At 41.0% G+C, this 17,941-nt stretch overlaps 3 protein-coding genes across 4 annotated transcripts; 2 read left to right on the top strand and 1 right to left on the bottom strand.

Moving 5' to 3' along the window:
* Positions 1–1,146: 1,146 nt before the first annotated feature.
* On the top strand, positions 1,147–5,649 carry LOC137800954 (insulin-like growth factor-binding protein 6). The gene is made up of 4 exons (XM_068598325.1): positions 1,147–1,893; positions 2,805–2,839; positions 3,640–3,759; positions 4,082–5,649. The coding sequence occupies exons 1-4, from the start codon at positions 1,557–1,559 to the stop codon at positions 4,193–4,195; spliced, it is 606 nt and encodes a 201-aa protein (XP_068454426.1). The 5' UTR covers positions 1,147–1,556; the 3' UTR covers positions 4,196–5,649.
* Positions 5,650–8,761: 3,112 nt separating this feature from the next.
* On the top strand, positions 8,762–13,687 carry LOC137801135 (transmembrane protein 198-like). The gene is made up of 5 exons (XM_068598560.1): positions 8,762–8,898; positions 9,888–10,188; positions 11,177–11,752; positions 11,843–11,970; positions 13,077–13,687. The coding sequence occupies exons 2-5, from the start codon at positions 10,035–10,037 to the stop codon at positions 13,218–13,220; spliced, it is 1,002 nt and encodes a 333-aa protein (XP_068454661.1). The 5' UTR covers positions 8,762–8,898; positions 9,888–10,034; the 3' UTR covers positions 13,221–13,687.
* pym1 (PYM homolog 1, exon junction complex associated factor) lies at positions 13,489–17,324 on the bottom strand. Of its 2 annotated transcripts, XM_068598561.1 has the most exons (4): positions 17,029–17,324; positions 15,776–15,796; positions 15,581–15,674; positions 13,490–15,200 (listed from the first exon to the last, which is right to left on the bottom strand). In XM_068598561.1, exons 1-4 carry the CDS (start codon positions 17,057–17,059, stop codon positions 14,717–14,719), a joined length of 630 nt encoding a protein of 209 aa, XP_068454662.1. In that variant the 5' UTR covers positions 17,060–17,324; the 3' UTR covers positions 13,490–14,716. The 2 variants fall into 2 exon arrangements, with proteins under 2 accessions (XP_068454663.1, XP_068454662.1); XM_068598562.1 differs by lacking the exon at positions 15,776–15,796 and having other exon boundaries at positions 13,489–15,200; positions 17,029–17,061.
* Positions 17,325–17,941: the final 617 nt, after the last annotated feature.

The raw sequence follows: 17,941 nt of genomic DNA, 5'->3' as shown, positions 1-17,941 counted from the left end.
ATTTGCCAGACTTTTTTCACCAAATCACTTAAAAACTTCCATAAAAGTCAACACTTTATCAGGACTAACAGATATATAATTTCGTATAACAACATCCTTCATAAAAATGCAACACATAACCAGCATGTATGTATTCATCAGACTACAGAACAGAGCTGATCAAGTGATGTGTGTTGAGCAGACAGGTGAAGAAGTTAGTAGTGATCTTTTGAAGATGCATTAGTGTAGAAAGTCTCATTGGGTTGCATTATTAACAATCTGGCTCGGGCCGGTCTGTGTGCATTCCTGCAAAAATGAACACGCCTCCTCCTAATTCTCTAAATGATTATTCTTCCAATTCAAGCAACTGGTGAGTGAAATCCTTCATTGCCTTTACACTTCAACATTGTATAGAAGTCTCTGAGGACAGTTCATATCTTATGGCTGCTGAAATAGAAGTTTACTGCTTGAGCCTCCTTAAAGAGGCAATGCATTGCATATCTGACTCAGCAGGGATTTCATTATGCTGAGGAACAGCGTGCATGCTACATAAAGTAAGATAAAGTGAGAAGATTACTGACTTAATTCATTTTTTCCCTTTGATATATTTGGAAAACAACTCAAGAATTCATCATTCTTAAAACTTTGATGTTTGTGTTTGTGTTATTTAACAAACAAGACTCAGCTCTATCATCTGTCAACGGTGTATTCTCTAAAGAATCTAACGAGGAGATACCACACAGCTGTGGATGTACTGTATAGCAAACGGCATCGCAGTGCAGAGGCTGATGGACGCACATATGCATTTGTATTTGTTACCATGGCAAATATTCTTCCAGAAAGGTCTCTGACACTGAAAGAAAGTGCAAAAAAAGCAGAATATGACTACTACTGTTGAAGCATTTGTAATGTTAAGCATGAGTGAAAGAAGGACTGGATGAATGTGTTAGTGTATAACAGGAAAGGGTGGGGAGATTTTGATCATTTCTGAAAGGAACATAATCCACCCCCCACTTGCTCTCTCCCTCCCTGCCACCTCCTCTCTCTCTCTCTCTCTCTCTCTCTCTCTCTCTCTCTCTCTCTCTCTCTCTCTCTCTCTCTCTCTCTCTCTCTGAGTCCCAGCCCCTGAAGGTGTCATAACTATGCTCTCTCTGTCTCTCTCTCTGTCTCTCTCTCTCTTTCTCTCTCTCTCTCCCTGACTCTCTCCCTCACTCTCTATCACCGCCTTTCAGATCTTTAAAAGCTGGTGCTCTGCTGTGTCTCTCTCGATCTCCATTTGTCTCCTCTGGCACTGCAGGGGACTCAACCGGCAAAGCACCAAGGAAAGCCACAGTATAGAAACGGGAAGAAGACTGAGGAAAAGGGGATAGAAAGGGAGAGAGGGAGAGAGAGAGAGAGAGAAAGAGAGAGAGAGAGAGAGAGAGAGAGAGAGAGAGAGAGAGAGACAGAGAAATATACATCCAGAAATAGCATCAGCCAAATTTAACTGAGAGAGAGAGAGAGAGAGAGAGAGAGAGAGAGAGAGAGAGAGAGAGAGAGAGAGTGACAGAGTGGAGAACCTGAGACCTGGACAGAAAATGCCTATCCTTTCTAACTTAACAACCGTTGTTTTGTTGCTGATTGCTCACTGCGGATCATGGACCGGGGCAAACCGCTTGGGCCCCTTCAAGGTCTGTCCCTCCTGCAGGGATCCACTGGGGGCAGGCCGGCCTCCCAGGGACCATAACGTTGCCGGCAGCACGTCGGTCTTGGCCCAGGGAGAGCCCTGTGGCGTGTACACCCTGAGCTGTGCCAAGGGGCTCCGCTGTGTTCCCCCACCAAGGGAGCACAGCCCCCTGCAGGCGCTGTTGCAGGGAAGGGGCATTTGCGCCAAGCACAGCAGGACTAGTCCCACGGAGAGGCCCCACCCAACAGGTAAGATACCGTACATGCACGCACACACACACACGCATGCATGAAATCACGTATGCACACTTACATGCATGCACCTATATAACAGATAAATGCATGGACGCTGCAGGTACGGCTGGACAAGTGCAGCGGCACAGCCGTCAAATGTAATTGTGTTTACAGTGTCTCCTCAATTGCTGTGAATTGCATGCTGTGTCACTCACCAACAAAAAAAAAAAGAAAGAGAGGCCAATTAGTGTGTGACATTCAAGCCTGGATGCATTTGTGCACCACAGATGTATAATGCCAACCTCAAGCATCCAATACTGCTCAGCAGTGCCTCTGGAGCCACTGGGATAAAAATGTCATTTGTCGTTTATGTGTATTGTAAGCGCACTGTGGTTCGTTAATAAGAAATAATGGGAAATCACATGAAACAAGGAGCTTATATTCAGGGGTGTTGCACCAGTGTATAAGTGCAGAGGCATATCCCTTTCGTTAATATGATTTGTACAGTGTTATCTATTTCATCCACCTGAACGACAGGGCGCATGCCAATGATCTGTCCTACAAGTCAGCTTCTCTGGAGAGAATTAAGAATAAATGTGCAACTGTCACGGTGTCACCTACATCCTGATCAACCTGCTTTTTATTGCAGTGATCTCCATCTACTGTTCAAACTGAGACACTGCGATGAACTACCTGCAAAAGGAAACATACGGATGGAAATTCGGTCTCTCATTGAACGACCGCCTCACACATAGATCCCACCTGAGCGACGCTCAGCGATGCCTCGTTTAAAAAAGATAGATACCAAAGTCCAAACGCTATTATATTATAAAGATCATGTTGTAAAAATGTGACATTGGATGTAGTTTGATATGAACGGCTGCTTTAATGTCACATTCTCATGCCAATGTGTCGTTTCCTCTCAGGTCCCCATCCCTCACACAGTGGTGACATTGAAAAAGTAAGTTCATACTCTTAATTCACAGTCTTTTTAATAAGCGACGCTGACGGAGCGTCACCTAAATTATGAAAAACACGAGATGTGTGATGCATTTTATATAATACGACAATGTTAACACCCGTCATATGTGATGGAGAGGGTGGTGCGTCGAGCTGCATTGTGTTCGAGAGTTAAACCATAGCTTCTCTGCTGTTTGGGGTGTTGCAGTGGCATGTACACACACTGCCCTGAGGCCATGCATTATGGTGCATGATGTGTGTGCTGCTATGCGGCAGAACTAATTGAGCATGATGTGAATCAGGAAAGTTTCAAGTCGGCCGCTGCCGCCACAGATTTCTCACTTTGCGAGCCTGCTGATCTGCAGCGTATTTGAACTAATCTGTGTGTCATCATGGGGAACAACTCCGGGTTCACATAATTGATGAGAATTACACACATTAAATTTCTACAAATTGAAACCAAAAAAAAAAAAAAAACGCACAGTCACTTTCACAAACCATCCAGTGACCTGAAAAGCCAAAGCATTGTGTAACAATATGGTTATATAATGTTACACAATGTGTGACATCTGATATAAATATACATATTCGCTGCTTCTGGCTCCGATGCTGCGTCGCCACGTGAAATGCTTCGCCGGTTCACATCGACACGCCGGCGTAATCGGAGAGATTTCTGCCAACGCGACCACCTGAGGGCAGATAGCGGCTCGCCACTGCCACCCTCCAGGCAGGAGACAGGTCCTCTCTCTTTGCCACCAGCGATGTTTGAAGTCACAATGTGTGCGTTGGTGTTTCCTTTAGGCGCCCTGCCGCAAGCTGCTCAATACTGTCCTGAGGGGTCTCGAGCTGACGATCTTCCAGTCTGACCGCGACATCTATATACCCAACTGTGACACGCGTGGCTTCTACAGGAAAAAGCAGGTACGGTCACCTGACACACGTGAACTTTATTGGCTCATATGTGACGTGAAAATGTGTCTTTGCTGCGCTCCACTGCAGCTTTCCATGAGGGAGCTGAGAATAACTGACACTTCTCTCTCTCTCCCTGAGCCGCTCAGCTGTGAGCTCAGAGAATCAGTACTGCGCTATGATGACATATCTTTTTCTCTCTCTCTCTCTCTCGTCCTCTCTCTCTCGCCACCTATCCGACTCTCCCACTCAATCTCCGCCCTCCTTTCCCTTTTTCAAAAAATCTCCCTCTCTGTCTTTTTTTTTTTTTTTTTTTTTTTTTAATCTCCCACAGTGCCGCTCCTCCAAGGGCATGCAGCGTGGCCACTGCTGGTGCGTGGATGAACTCGGCACGCCCGTGCCCTCACGCGCCAGCGAAGATGGCACTTTACCATGCGACGGGGAGTGAGGGATGAGTCGCTTCTATTGCTCTGAGCCTGGAGGAAGAGGAGAAGGTGGAGGAGGAGAAGAAGGAGGAGGAGGAGGTGGTGGTGGTGGAGGAGCAGGAGCACAGGGAGAGGGGGTGGCTTTAGCATATGCTAGACACTGCCTGCACAGGAGGTAGCAGGGATAAACCACTTCCTATGGAAAATACACACCAGTTCACATTCATGTCCTCTCAAGAAGCAACACACACACACACACACACACACACACACACACACTCTCTCTCTCTCTCACAGTCCAGCAGCAGCGACAATAACATCTGCCTGAATGTTCAACAGTTGCAGCAGCGTCCTCTGCGTCGTCCGGTGACATGCTGCATGCTCACATTAACGCTCCTGGCTTTCTGGTAGATTTTATTTTGTTTGACTTTTTACTTTAGGATAGCTGACACTGCCTGTGTTTGTTCCTGATCTCAGTGGGCTGAAATACTGTTACGCAGGTGATGCGACACACTCGTTTGAAAGGTGTGTGTCTCCCTCGCCCGTCCTCTCTCTCCCTCTCTCCAAAGATACACTGATATCAAACATACCGAATTGACAGAATATTTCTTTTTTTTTCTATTAATTTATTTTTTAAGTACGTGTTTCCATCAAGTACAGCTTGAATCTTACAGTATCTTCTATATGTGTCAATTCAGAAAAACATAGTCACACAAATATTGTCCTGAATGCTTCTGTTCGTTTTATTTGTCAAAAATGGCGTTCTGACTGCTTATTAGTTGATTGTTTGTACATATGTTGGATTTTTGTGGTCGACTGTGTGTTCTGAAGTGGCAGACAAAAAGCTTACGGCTGTTACACTTTTCAAAAAGTTGTAAAGGCATATTTTTATACACGTCAATATAATATTTTCTATATGAATTGTTGGTTTATTTAATGAACTACAGTACAATGCCATGTATTTTTATATTGTCAGCAGTTTCTTATTTAAAGACAGAGATTATTTTATTTCATGTTAGGGAGAAGTGTTGTGCTTTAAAAAAAAAAAAAGCACTTTTATGGCTAAACTCATCACATTCATCAGAGCTCTATTCAACTGCTGCACATATTATGGTTATATCTCATGTTTTTAATTTTTTATTTATGCTTTTGTTTATTTGAGATTATGAGAATGTCCATGTTATTATTATGTTTTATTTTTTGGCACATTATACAACGAATTCTGATTTCACTAGAGGAAAAAAAATATCCAATTTGTTATTGTTATGTCTTTCCCTAGTCCTTGCAAAAGTCATGAAATTGTGTGCTATTAAAGTGTGATTAGAATTTATCTACTTCTGAACAATCTCGTTGTGCCGATGTGTGTGTGCCGTGATGAAAGGTCCATGCACAAAGGACCTGTAAGATTTGCAAATATGAAAATGAAACATAATGATAATAAAAATGGAGAAGAATTAAACATATATTAATATAACAATGGCTATTGGTTGTGTTTTTTTCATTGGATGCAGAATGATGATTATCATCTTTCATCGTTTGTATGTTTTTATTACCGTTGTTTATTCAGAAAAGCCTCATTGAGTGTTTCAAGATACACAAAAACAATATAAAATAGATTGCACTTTCTTTAAAGATGAATATGTTGCATCTAAAACACATCATCAACATATAAACATGATAAACATGTGTAGATCAATCTGACCAACAATTCATGAAACAGTTAGATTCCACATTAAAATGCTGCTTGTTTATAAATGTAAAGTAATAATAATAACAATAGATGGAATACTTAATAAAAGGAGACACTTTGCATTAGTATTATTGTGATACTTAAATGACAATTTCGCTTTTACTTTTACATAACTAAGAGTTTTAATCCAAGTATTTTACATTTTTACCAGAGTAAAGAATCAACATATTTAATTAATTAAATGAATTTCCACCAATGCAGATATTGAACAGAAATGCGAGCATGAATATGATTATTATGCAAAAAAACCAACCATAAAACAAGCGGCTCTGTTTGGTATACGAGCAGCAGTGCGTTGAGATAATGCTAACGCTAGCCATGACACATGCTAACACACGCACAATGCTAATGCTAACATATTGATGTTTAAGTGTTTACCGTCTTGGTTTAGTGAGCTAACATCCGCTAATTAGCAATAAAGACAAAGTTAGCGCTGAGGTTGAAGAGGCTATTTGGTCATAAAGTGATGGACTAGTCCAGATTTTAACTTGATCAACTAAGTGATTTCAATTCAAACCCTGTGGGATCAACACTTTCTGAACCAAAAGAGATCCAACGTCAATCCATTTCACTGAAAACCTCACATTTGACCTCCACAATGCAACAATGGTTTCAATTCACAGGCACCAAATTGCACAGTTTCACATATAGAACATCTAGTGGATGTTTGCAGAAGGAAAAGATCTCAAGAAGACATTTCTTTGGTCCTGAATCTGCAGCAGCGATGAGCAACAAGGCCTCAGAGATTGTGAACGTCTGTAGGAAGAAGCTCCATCATTCTGCTTGGCGGGCGACGTCAGTGACGGAGGTAATGAAGTGACACCACACCCGTTGTCTAACGCGTTAACACTTTTGCAGAGTCACTGCTGGATCCCTGCGTGGTGCTGCAGGCTCCTCTGGATCTCATGAACAGGAGCTCCACTGGGTCACTGGGAGTCTTCCTGCGCACATTAGCACACATTAGAGTCACGCTGCTTTTCTGCCATTACAATGCACATAAAGAAAGATGTTTTTTTCTCCAGCTGCTTCGCAGCACAGGGCCCAAGATACATGCCTGTTTCCAAGGTAACAGCATAGAATATCCCATTTGTCGGTGCGTAACATGAAATGAAGTCTCTTGCAGAAACTGAAGGAGGATGATCCTTTTGTGGGATCACCGCTCGTCCTACTTCTCTATCTCGGGTGGTTTGCTATTCTTGGAGATTCTTTTCTGTGCATTGAGCACGAGATGAAGCCGGTGATGTGTCTGTCGAGCAAAAAGCAAAAAGCAAAAAGCAAAAAGCAAAAAGCAAAAAGCCTCCACTTATCCTGCAGGGAATTGTAGTATTACGATGAAAGTACCTTGTGACATCACTCACAGGTGCATTATAGCACACGTTTGATCCGCACACAACTGTGATACAAACTTCTGCTTTTCAAACTGGTGTTAAATTAATCTTTAATTCCTTATCTAAAAATTATGGAAGCCCATTTCCGCCACAAAAAAAAAATTTAGGACCAAAAATTTTTTTTGTTGCCTTTTTTCTTTTTTTTTGACTTGAAAAAAGACAACAAAAAAATGTTTCCCGTTTCATTCCAGAAGAGAAGATTGGACTATTATGGGACTTGTACTTGTTTTGTTATATGAACAATACATATTTACATTTAAATAAAGGTATCGTAAAACCAAAGTGATGAAATAATCATCTTACATGTTTGTTGTTTTTATTTTCATCCACGAAAAAAAAGAAAAAAGTTAATTTTTTTTTGTCCTAATTTATTTATTTTTTGTCCTAATTTTTTATTTTTTTTATTGTCCTCTTTTTTCTTTTTTCTTTTTTTGGTCCTAATTTTTTTTTAAATTGTCCTTTTTTTTTTTTTGGTCCTAATTCTTTTTTTTCTGTGTCGGTAATGGTCTTCCATACAGTTGGTACCTATAACATTAATTCATTATCTGTGCAGAAATTTATATCCAAGCATATTGTGAAATGTTAACTAAAAGACAATAAGAAGAGATTAAGAAAGTCTGTGTTACAAACTCGAGATTTTGAGTTTGAAAGACGTGGAACTAAAATTGTGGATGTCTCAAAACTCATTTCTTGTTTTAATGAGTCTCACAGCTCCAACACCTTTATGATAATGTAATATAACATTGCCTCTCTCATGACAAAACTTAAACAATACAGGTTTTATAGATAAAACGTCTATAGAGGGACCTGAAAGCGTGAAGCTGAGACTTTGTTAAAGGCTCTTACTGCCCTCTAGTGGTTAGAAATCACCTTTGGCATCCTGCAAGAAAGCTGTGCATATTTCGGATATTATTATTATTATATATATATTTATACATGTATTTATCCTTCAGTTAAAGGTGGCATGCTAATATTTCCTCAATGGAATCAAACAGCTGAGGCTGAAAGAAATGTCCTTAGTTTTGCAGGTAGAGTTATGAATAAGTGAAAAGTTAAAAGACAATTCACACCATTGATAACCTCAAAACCCTAAAACCTCGACACAGAGAATTGATTATGCTTCACAGAAAATGCACATGAATATCAAACTAACAACTAACCCAAAACAAGAGGATTGAATCAAATTCTTTCGCAAAGTCCCAGCACACAACATCCCTCCACTTCAAGCCAACTTCAACCCGTATTCAAAGTGAAAGGAATGAATGAACTGAAGCTCAGACGTGATGATGCGGAGACAAAGTCCCGGCTCCTCTGGCATCATGTGAGCGAGGGCTGGACTCGGCCTTGGACTTGCAGCCGCCCGCCGCCGTCCCCGAGAGCAGATGGTCCTCCTCTTAGTCCGGTGTCAGCTGCTCACATGAGCACAGCTCACACAGCAACCGACACACACACACACACACACACACACACACACACACACACTCCCAGCCGAGCGCTCCAAGTCGGATTCACAGAATTGGGACAAACTACCTCTGAAGAAACTCTTTCATTTCTCACATTCACTCTGTGAAGATATGACTCAACCCAGGTAGGCCACTGAAATATGATTTTTTTCATGTCACGCTTTTATCTTAGAATGATTATTTGATCTTGTGGATAGTCCTTATTGCAGAAAAAAGGTTTTACAAAAGTAGAATATCACAAAACATGTCAAACCAATGAGAAAAAGGAATTATTTAAACAGCTTTTCATCCTCCAGAGAGCAACAGGAACCGGTCAGAAAGTGCAAGTGTGTTTTCTGCCGTTTCACACTCACCTTTACGAAAGGACACAGCTGACACAAACAGACAGGAGGATCGCTCACCTGCTAAAGCTCCTCTAATGCTATTTGCTGGCCAGGAGATCTGCCTGAACAGCTGATAAGGTCCTTACAGTATTAAACACTGGAGATAGACAGCAGCTAGCATGAGAGCAGTGTGTGCACATGATTACTTATTAGTGTCCTTTAGTTAATAATTGATGCAAAGCTGTAACCAGTGATGTCAAGTAACTCCAGTTTGAAATACTTCACATATTTATTCACCTTATGCTACTTTATACTTCTATTCCTCTACAATTGAGAGAGAATATTTGTTCTTTTCACTTCTTTGGTAACTTTTGTTTCCAGTTAACGTTGCACATGCAGATAAAAGTATCGCAGTACTTTCTTATTGTCTGTGTTGGGTTTTATAATATCTTGTGTTATTCTTGAGCTATTTTGTTTTGGTTATTTAGTACCTAAGCACACGCTCAGAACAATAAACCTGTATGCAGATGGCATGATGTCATCAGGTCACTTCCTCATCTGCATCCCTTTCTTTACCAAAAGAAGGACAGAGAGGAGTTAAACTCAGAGATCCCTGGTTTTCTTCTACGGTTCCTGACAGAAAGAGCAATGTTCTCTCACACTAAACAACTCAAATTAATATTTTTAAAGCATTACATCCCCTTGAAGATAATAACTCTCAAGTGAGCAGCCTGGAAAACAATCAGAAAAGTTGCAATGGAAGCTTGAAAAACACTCTTTTCTTTTTGCAGGTGCACAACAGGAAGTGCTTTAGCACAAGTTCTTCGTCCAGGAGCTTCCTCTTCCTCTGAGTACCACATGCAGGATGTTCTGGCTTTCCTCCTTCAATGAACAAAAGACCGAGCCGCACAAAGCAATACAAGTAATAATCCTCCAAGATGGCCGTCCCTTCATTATTTATTACTGAGGAGCCAGGAGCTGGCATGGTTGAGGTGAACATATGCACCCTTGAGATTAATATCAAGTATGAAGTCATCTCATCTGCTGTCTGCTCTGTTTGCCTTTCGTTCGGCCTCATCTTCACCTTTTTTGGTACGTATTCACGGAGCCAGAACTAATATTGAATAAATGTGAATGCGCACAAGTTATAACAGAGAGGATTACTTCAAATTCGACGTGTCCCTGCCGTCACCGTGCTCAAAGTCTCAATGCTTCTTTAGCTCACCCGGTGGCTTAAACCTGCATTCGGAGGTGTCTGAAAGCTGTTGGGGTTTTAAAGGTGGATAAGCACAAAGCTGGAGGAGACAGATGGGTACAGACCTCTGTCTGGTAACGTGCCGCCTGTTGCACATGTTTGACATCTCAGAGGTTTCATAGAGTTAGTTCTGACCAAAAAAAAGCAATATGAGGCAAAAGAGTCCAAGATGAAGTGTGTCCTATGGGCCTAAAACATGTGATGCTCATGCAAACACACACGCTGCAAACGTCCGTGTTGTCACAGTGTTGCCTGTGAGGAATTATATGAGTGTAACTAATGACTAATTTGGAGAAAAACAGCAGTTTTTAGTCTTGCAGAGGAAAGCATGAGCCTGATGTCAGAGCTCTGAGAACTGATGAATACTGGAACAAATTCACTTTTAAACTCTCTTCATGCAATATGTGACCTGTCAAGTGAAGAAACCAGTGAAAGTTCTGGTCCTCAGTCTTTGACCAGTGAGGACCTTTAGAATAAATCCAACACTAAAAATGTGAAGCAGATGCAAGCAGCAAGCTGCGAAATGCAAATGTGAGTCTCAAAATGTCATAATTATCCTCACACCGTTATGTTCATCACTGCATTGTCATAATTGGAGTTAAAATGAAACATCTATCATATAATTATGATAAAAAGTTTTTTTTTCTTATACAATTTCTGTTTTCATTCTAATTCCCTTCAAAAGTATTCAAATAGCTATGAAATATGTGTGTGTTAAATGATCTGGAGTCATTTATTTAAGTCTAACAAGACAGTTTAGCTGTTTAGTAGACGACGCAGCACTTTGTTTTTTCTTAAAAATGTGGTTTTTACTTCACTTCTCAGGCTACCGCTGCTTCAAGATGGTCATGTTCTTCTCTGGCTTCATGTTCGGCGCGACCTCCATCCCCTTGTTGTACTACAAGCAGCCGGGTCTGGACACCCAGCTGGGCTCGGAGGCGAAGGCGGCGCTCGGCCTGGGCGCGGGCGTCCTCCTCGGGCTGGTGGCCGCGCTGGTGTCCGCCGTGGGGCTCCTGCTCAGCGGGCTGCAGCTGGGCGGCCTGCTCTCCATCGGCATCCTGGTGGTCGTGGGACAGTTTCACGGCCTGGCCCCGGCGTGGGTGCCTCTGGTCGGCCTGCTGACTGCCAGTATGGTCGCTGCTCTCTTCACTCTCACGTGGCAGAAACTGTTCACCGTCGTCTACACGTCTGTGCTCGGGGCCACCGCCGTGGTGCTGTGCGTGGATTACCTGGTGGGGACGTTCGTGCTGCCGGATCAGGTGTATGATCTGTTTTGCCGAGTCGCCCCGAGTCCATTCTGCTGGTTTAACTGGGCGATCGCTGCGATCTGGCCTGTTCTGGGTCTGATGGGCGTGTTGGTGCAGTGGGGGGTCACCGCCAAAGGAGCATCACACACAGAAGGTGAGTTTAATTCAATCTGGAAGGTAGTTTTTCATGTTGAATATGATGTCACATACTCATGATCTCCTTCACATGTTTACTGCTCCCCAGCTGCATACAAGAAACACAAGAAGCACGTGAAGAAGCACAGATACAGAGAGTTGAGGAGCAGACCTCCACCTCATCGTCGGCGCAGGCCTGCACCGCTGAAGCGCTACGCCGGGGACGTCCTGGCGCCGGTAAGCGGCTGAGATTCAAATAAATCGCTCAGCTGTCACTTTTTCAAAGAGGCCCTGACAATCAAAGCCTCGTGCAAGAATCACACGCACAATAATGGGCTTGAACATGTGATTTAGGAACTTGCTGGATTCACCAAGTGTGTCCGATTTGGGATTTTCTTTTGTGTACGAAGACAATTTTGTGGTGGACTTGTGGTAGGAGACTAGTGGATTGTGTATTTGCTTCCTTTGGAGGAATTATGAGATTGGAAGTAATAGAAATTACACTTTATAATTACAACTTCATCCTGTTTGACTATAATCTCAATTATAAGCAACTATAATTAACCATTTCTTCATATAGCCTCACAATATCACCATGAATTTAAGTTAGCTATTGTATTACACTACAATATCAATATAAACATCTCAAACGTCAATTTTTTGTGGTTTTCATAGCCAATCATTTCTTCTTCATTTCAGTGACATTATACGACCCTCAGCTGACATTAAAAGCACGCTTTAGCCGGTTCCCTTAAGTTGCTAATGACATTTTTTTATAAGATTTTTTTAATGTAAACAAAGCAACATTTTTTTTTTAAAAAAGGAAAAAAAAAAAAAAAAGCTGTCATTTTAACATTAAAAAAACATTTTATTACATTTTTTTAAAAATGTAAACAAAACAACAATAAAAAATGAAACTTCAAAAAAAGAAAATTTAAAAAAAAAATATATGTTTTAATAAAATATACAAACAAAGAAAAAATCAAATTAAACTACACCAAAAAAAAATGTAAACAAAAATAAAAATGTCAACCGTTATCCGGCGGCGGGGCTGGACCCCCTGGCGGGCCAGATTCGGCCCGCAGGCCGTATGTTTGACACCTCTGCTGTACACTTTCCTTTATGGATCTTTGAAAGCAATTTGAGTCATATGGGCGTTCATCATGGTGCTGTACATTTCTCATGAACACACTCGTTGACACGTTTGCTGAATCCAGTGACACAACAAACATGTTCTTGCATGAGGTCAAAGGTTCTCCGTTGCTTCTGTTTGCATGGGGAAAAGCCTGAAAAGTACAACGTGGCGCACCAGGACATGACATGTTCTCCTGTCTGGCTTTCAGAGTTACCTGCAGAGGCTTCAGGAGCGCCAGATGGAGACGGGCTCGTCCACCAGCAGCAGCTTCACACACACTCTCATAGACTTTGACTTTGAGACGGGCTCCATGGTGCCGCTGACCGCCGCCTCGCCCGTCTGCGCAGTCTGAAGCAACACAGGACCAGACGATTGTAACCTGCACCTCTTTGATGGATGCATTACGTGTTGTTGAGAATTATACGTTTAATTGAAATGTGCACGACTGCCAGTGTGAATCCACCAGCTTCAATCATCAATATGAACACGGTGAGATCTTTCAGACCCTCGGAGATCATCCTCAGACTGACGACAACACGACATCAGTGATCACTCGTGATCATCACTTCCTTTAAAGACTTTTATCTCACAGACTCTGGAGCTGTTTTCTTTCACCGGGTGCAATAAAACACATTTCATTCTCCAAATACTATGAACTCCAGATACAGTTATAAACAAAGAAATTGATGTATAAGATTCAATTACATACAAAAAATGGGCAATGTTTGGATAAACTAGTGATATGAAAGGAATGAGAGAGGTTGATTGTCTTCAATTAATGTTTGTTAAAGCAAAAAGATATCAGAAATAATCAATAAACAAAACAGCCACTGTGGCCAAAGGTGGCAATTAGTCTTTTTTTTTTAGGGATAATGGTTAATGTCAAATAATAAAAAACATATTTATATGTGTGTATGCTTGATGTTTAATTATGGTTACAATGTGAGGTTGTCTCCCACAATGCAATGCACCAACGACGGTGTATGTGCATCAACACAAAGTAACAGCGTCCACGTTCATTGTAAATACTATAAGTCACCATGTGCAACAGTGCAGATCATTGGTGTATTTTATTGCATTTATTAGTTATAACAATGGAGCCGTATGCCACAGAGGAATAAACTCCATCTGGCGTTGGCTACAGAGACAATACTCATTGGAAGGATCAATTAATTAACTCATTTTATAGAATTTGTTGACAATAGGAAAAAATATACAATATTACCAGCATTATCCTTTAAGTGTATAATTGTTTGACACCAAAATATAGATTTGTTTTACATCCTGCCTTTCAAAATAAAACCTGCTGTTTACTCCACCACTAAACACAATCAGAGATAAACGTTTGACGCAGTGTGTAGTTTTAATGTAACGTGTAGACATGTGGCACAACATTAGTGCGACTACAAGTGGCCATCCGATCGCTGACAAGTCAACAAACTATATTCTCTTTCACAGAAAATATTGTCTGTGTCAGTAATACCTGATGCTATGAAAGGTACAAAATGGAAAAAAGGACAGAGACGCACAAAGCAATACACAATGAAGTCTTAAAAAGATACTAATACATGAGTGGCCTACAAGAGTATGAGCAGGAGTCACATTGTTATGGAGATGTGAAACTAGAAAACAGGTTCATCACTTTGAACATATGCTGCCTCCTCCTACGAGGACTTCCTGTCATTCTCTGCTTGAAAGGCGCTGAGAGTGTGTTAAAGTCCAGAGTTTATGATGAATATCAAATAGGTAGAATAATGTTTAATGGAAGCCATGATCAGAAAGCTGCAAAGGTCCCTTCCCAGTCGACCAGTATGTAGTTTGTACGTCGTCTGCGTCCTTTTTACTGGTTCAAGAATCACGCTCCAGCTGCTGTAGCTCATCCCGTAAGGCTTTAATTCGAAGCAGTTTTTCCAACTGATCCTTTGTTGGCTCTGTTATTTCCCCCGAGTCCACTTTCTGCTTCAACTCCTCAACTTGTCGCAGCTTCTTTTTCAGGTTTTTCATCTTCTTGGCCTTTTCGTCCGCTTCGGTATTGTTCGGAGACGAGACAGAAACCGCCGCCGCCGCCGTCTTGGTGGAAGACTCGGCGCTCTCTGAAATAGACACAGTCTGGACGGCGTCGCTCACCGAGTCCACGTCCAGGTCCCCCTGCTGCTTTCGTTTCTCTTTACGCTTCATGTTGCGTTTGGCAGACTTTGAGAGACCGGACGCGTCGTTGTCCCCGCAACCGGGAATCTTCTGCTGCTGCTTTGTCGCCGACCCCTCGGACGGACTCATCCCAGGTGGCAGGTCTGGTTTGCTCTTAAAAAACTTCACAAATTTGTTTTCATAGCTGGAAAAAGCAAGGAAAATTAGCTTTAAAAAAAGCCGTAAAAAGGAATAAAAATGTCTTCACAGTCGATTCTAATGATTTATTTATGGGCCCGTGGTGGAAGGAGCCAAAAACGTATATAATACTACTCAAGTAAAAGTAACAGTACTTTGCAAAGATAAGTACTTATGTAGAGATACAAGTAGGCATCAAAATAACTACTCAAGTAAGAATATAAAAGTATGCTGCATTAAAACTACTCTGACAAGTACAATTTACGCAAGAAGTTAATCTAACAAAGTAAATACATCTCATTACTACCGACCTCTGACCCCCAGCTATTTTCACAATAAGATTATGATCTAAATGTACAACTGTAAGGAAATAGGAGCTGCACTTACACTGGCACTTCTTCCTGTGGAGTATAACCATCCCTCACCCTCCTCGGCTTCCTCCACGTTCCATCAGGTCGCTGAGTGGCAGCGATGAATTTCCCTGAAGAGAAAACAGGTAGAACATTTTATTAAAGTTTTTCCAAACCTTTTTTCTGGAGATTCTTTTTTTTTTTTTTTTTTTAAATGAAAAACAATCGTTACCTAAGTCACAAAAGGCCTCATCTATAAATTGTGGGAAGAGCAAATTTTGCGTTAATGAACATTCTTGACCATCTCTCCTGCCATTTCCACATCATCTTGAAAAGATTAAAATCAGCCATTTTGAAAACACACTTTGATTAGATACATCATGAATGAGACTAAATGCATTTAGGCGGAGGTAACGGGCGATCACATCCTTGACTCATCGGTGTACTGCAGATATAAGCGTTAGATAAAAGACGATGGTTGAAATGCATGCTAAATCTCTCAACCCAGTGCCAATATATGCATGAATAAAACAATATCCTGTCAGCTTTGATTGTTATGACACATAAAGTAATTCAGTGCTCAACTAATTCCTACGTAGGTTTATCAAAACTATTCTATTGTTCATTTATTGCCTGTATTATTAAGATGCATTATTAAAATGTTTATTCTTCAATTAATGCAATTTTATAGTTTATGTTAAGTCTGTTGTCATGTAATCTGCCATCTTAAGCATGCCCCCCTTGTATAGGAGATATGTAACGTCAACGGGATTATCCCGCTTTAATAAATTACATAATACATGAAATGGTTTCTCAATTTATGAAAATCAACAGTTTGACCTAAAACCATCTACAGTCGTGTAATGCAGTAAGGAATAGTATATATATTTTTTTTACCATCATAATAATTCACGGTACAAGTATTCTTAGTGATATTTTCTCAATAGATATGAAGTGATCGTTTGAGTATAGTTTTTTTCTCACACAAACCAAAAAGTTGCGCGTTATTACTGGCGTTGTGGATAACACGTCGTGATAATTAGAAGTTAACGTTACTTTGATCCCAACATGAACTCACTGACCACTGATTATTACAGCAGAAAGGGCTAAGTAGCTCATGCTAGCTACCTAGCGGTGTGTCAGATTGTTATACACAAGATAACGCGGATGATTTAATCCCTTGTACATCTAAAAAGAACTAAGAAACACATTCAACGTTTCATTGGCAGAAGAGTATATGTATATTCATATCCCAGTGTCAAAAACTAGCCAATGAAGTGCGCTAGCTAGCTAACCGTCTCAGCTAGCATGATCTAATGCTAGCTGCTAAAGAGAACGTCTGAATAAAAAACGCCGTAAAGCATGCCGGTGTTTCAAAAAGTCGTGAATAGACATAAAGACCTGAGTGTCGTCGCTTGGTTTAAAGCACTGGGTTCTGTTTCAGTTAGCTAGATAAAAAGGTCGGACACATGCAACAGCCCTTACCGGATTCATCAGTGACATAGGGGGTTGCCATTTTGGTGTAACGTTAACGTGTTGCTCCGCTCTTCCAGTCGGTGTCCACCAAACGTCCCCTCGCTCACTTTTATCCCTAATTCAACGCAACTGTGTCAAGTCGCTTCCCTCGAGGTGAAATGTGTCATTGCAGCTCGAACGGACGTCTATCACAATGTAAACGATGAGCAGCTGAAGAGGCGCCTAAACAACCGTGTGAGTGTGTGAGCGCGTGTGCGTGTACGTGTGTGTAATCGGGCGCTAAGAGGAAGCAAAACGTGCGAACCCTTTTCGTCAACTTCGGAAATGACGACATGGATAGGTTGCCAGGTCTGTGCAGTCAACGATTGTTTTAACGCTTGTTGAAGCGGGCATCGCCCTGGAATTTACTGTTACTAATTATCAATGTGACATATATTTTGGATATATACTATATTTCGGAGGAGAATATTGTGCTTTTCAGCTTTAGTTACTTTGTAATGTAGATTGTTGTATACAAAACACACAAAAAGATTGTAAAACATGATGCTTAGTCATTAATTAAACTACTCAGCAAGTATATAGCAGTGATGTCACAATTCATTGATTATTCAGCTTACACTATTTTAACCTTGTAGAAGTGTCACTTGGGGGTCTGAGTAATTTTGATGATTCTTCTCACTATTTGAAGTATTTTTACAAACAGAACAATCAATCAATGAAAATAATGAATTGGTTGAAATCTTATACAAAACAAATCTAATTATGCGTTTAAATTAATGCATGAGTAATACTAATCTGATGATATAATATATCATAGCATATTTACTTTACATACAAACCTATGTGTGTCTAGTGACCCATTCTGTGGATTGAAAGTTAGCCAGAATGTTCTGGTTGTCTGCTTTATTTGTCTCTTTGATCC

This window comes from Clinocottus analis, unplaced genomic scaffold (genome assembly GCF_023055335.1).
Source record: "Clinocottus analis isolate CAN_PGR_092001 unplaced genomic scaffold, fCliAna1.0.p SCAF_4, whole genome shotgun sequence".
Lineage (NCBI taxonomy): Eukaryota > Metazoa > Chordata > Actinopteri > Perciformes > Cottidae > Clinocottus > Clinocottus analis.
The sequence above is the reverse complement of the archived record's forward strand: the minus strand, read 5'-3'. Positions and strand labels throughout refer to the sequence as shown.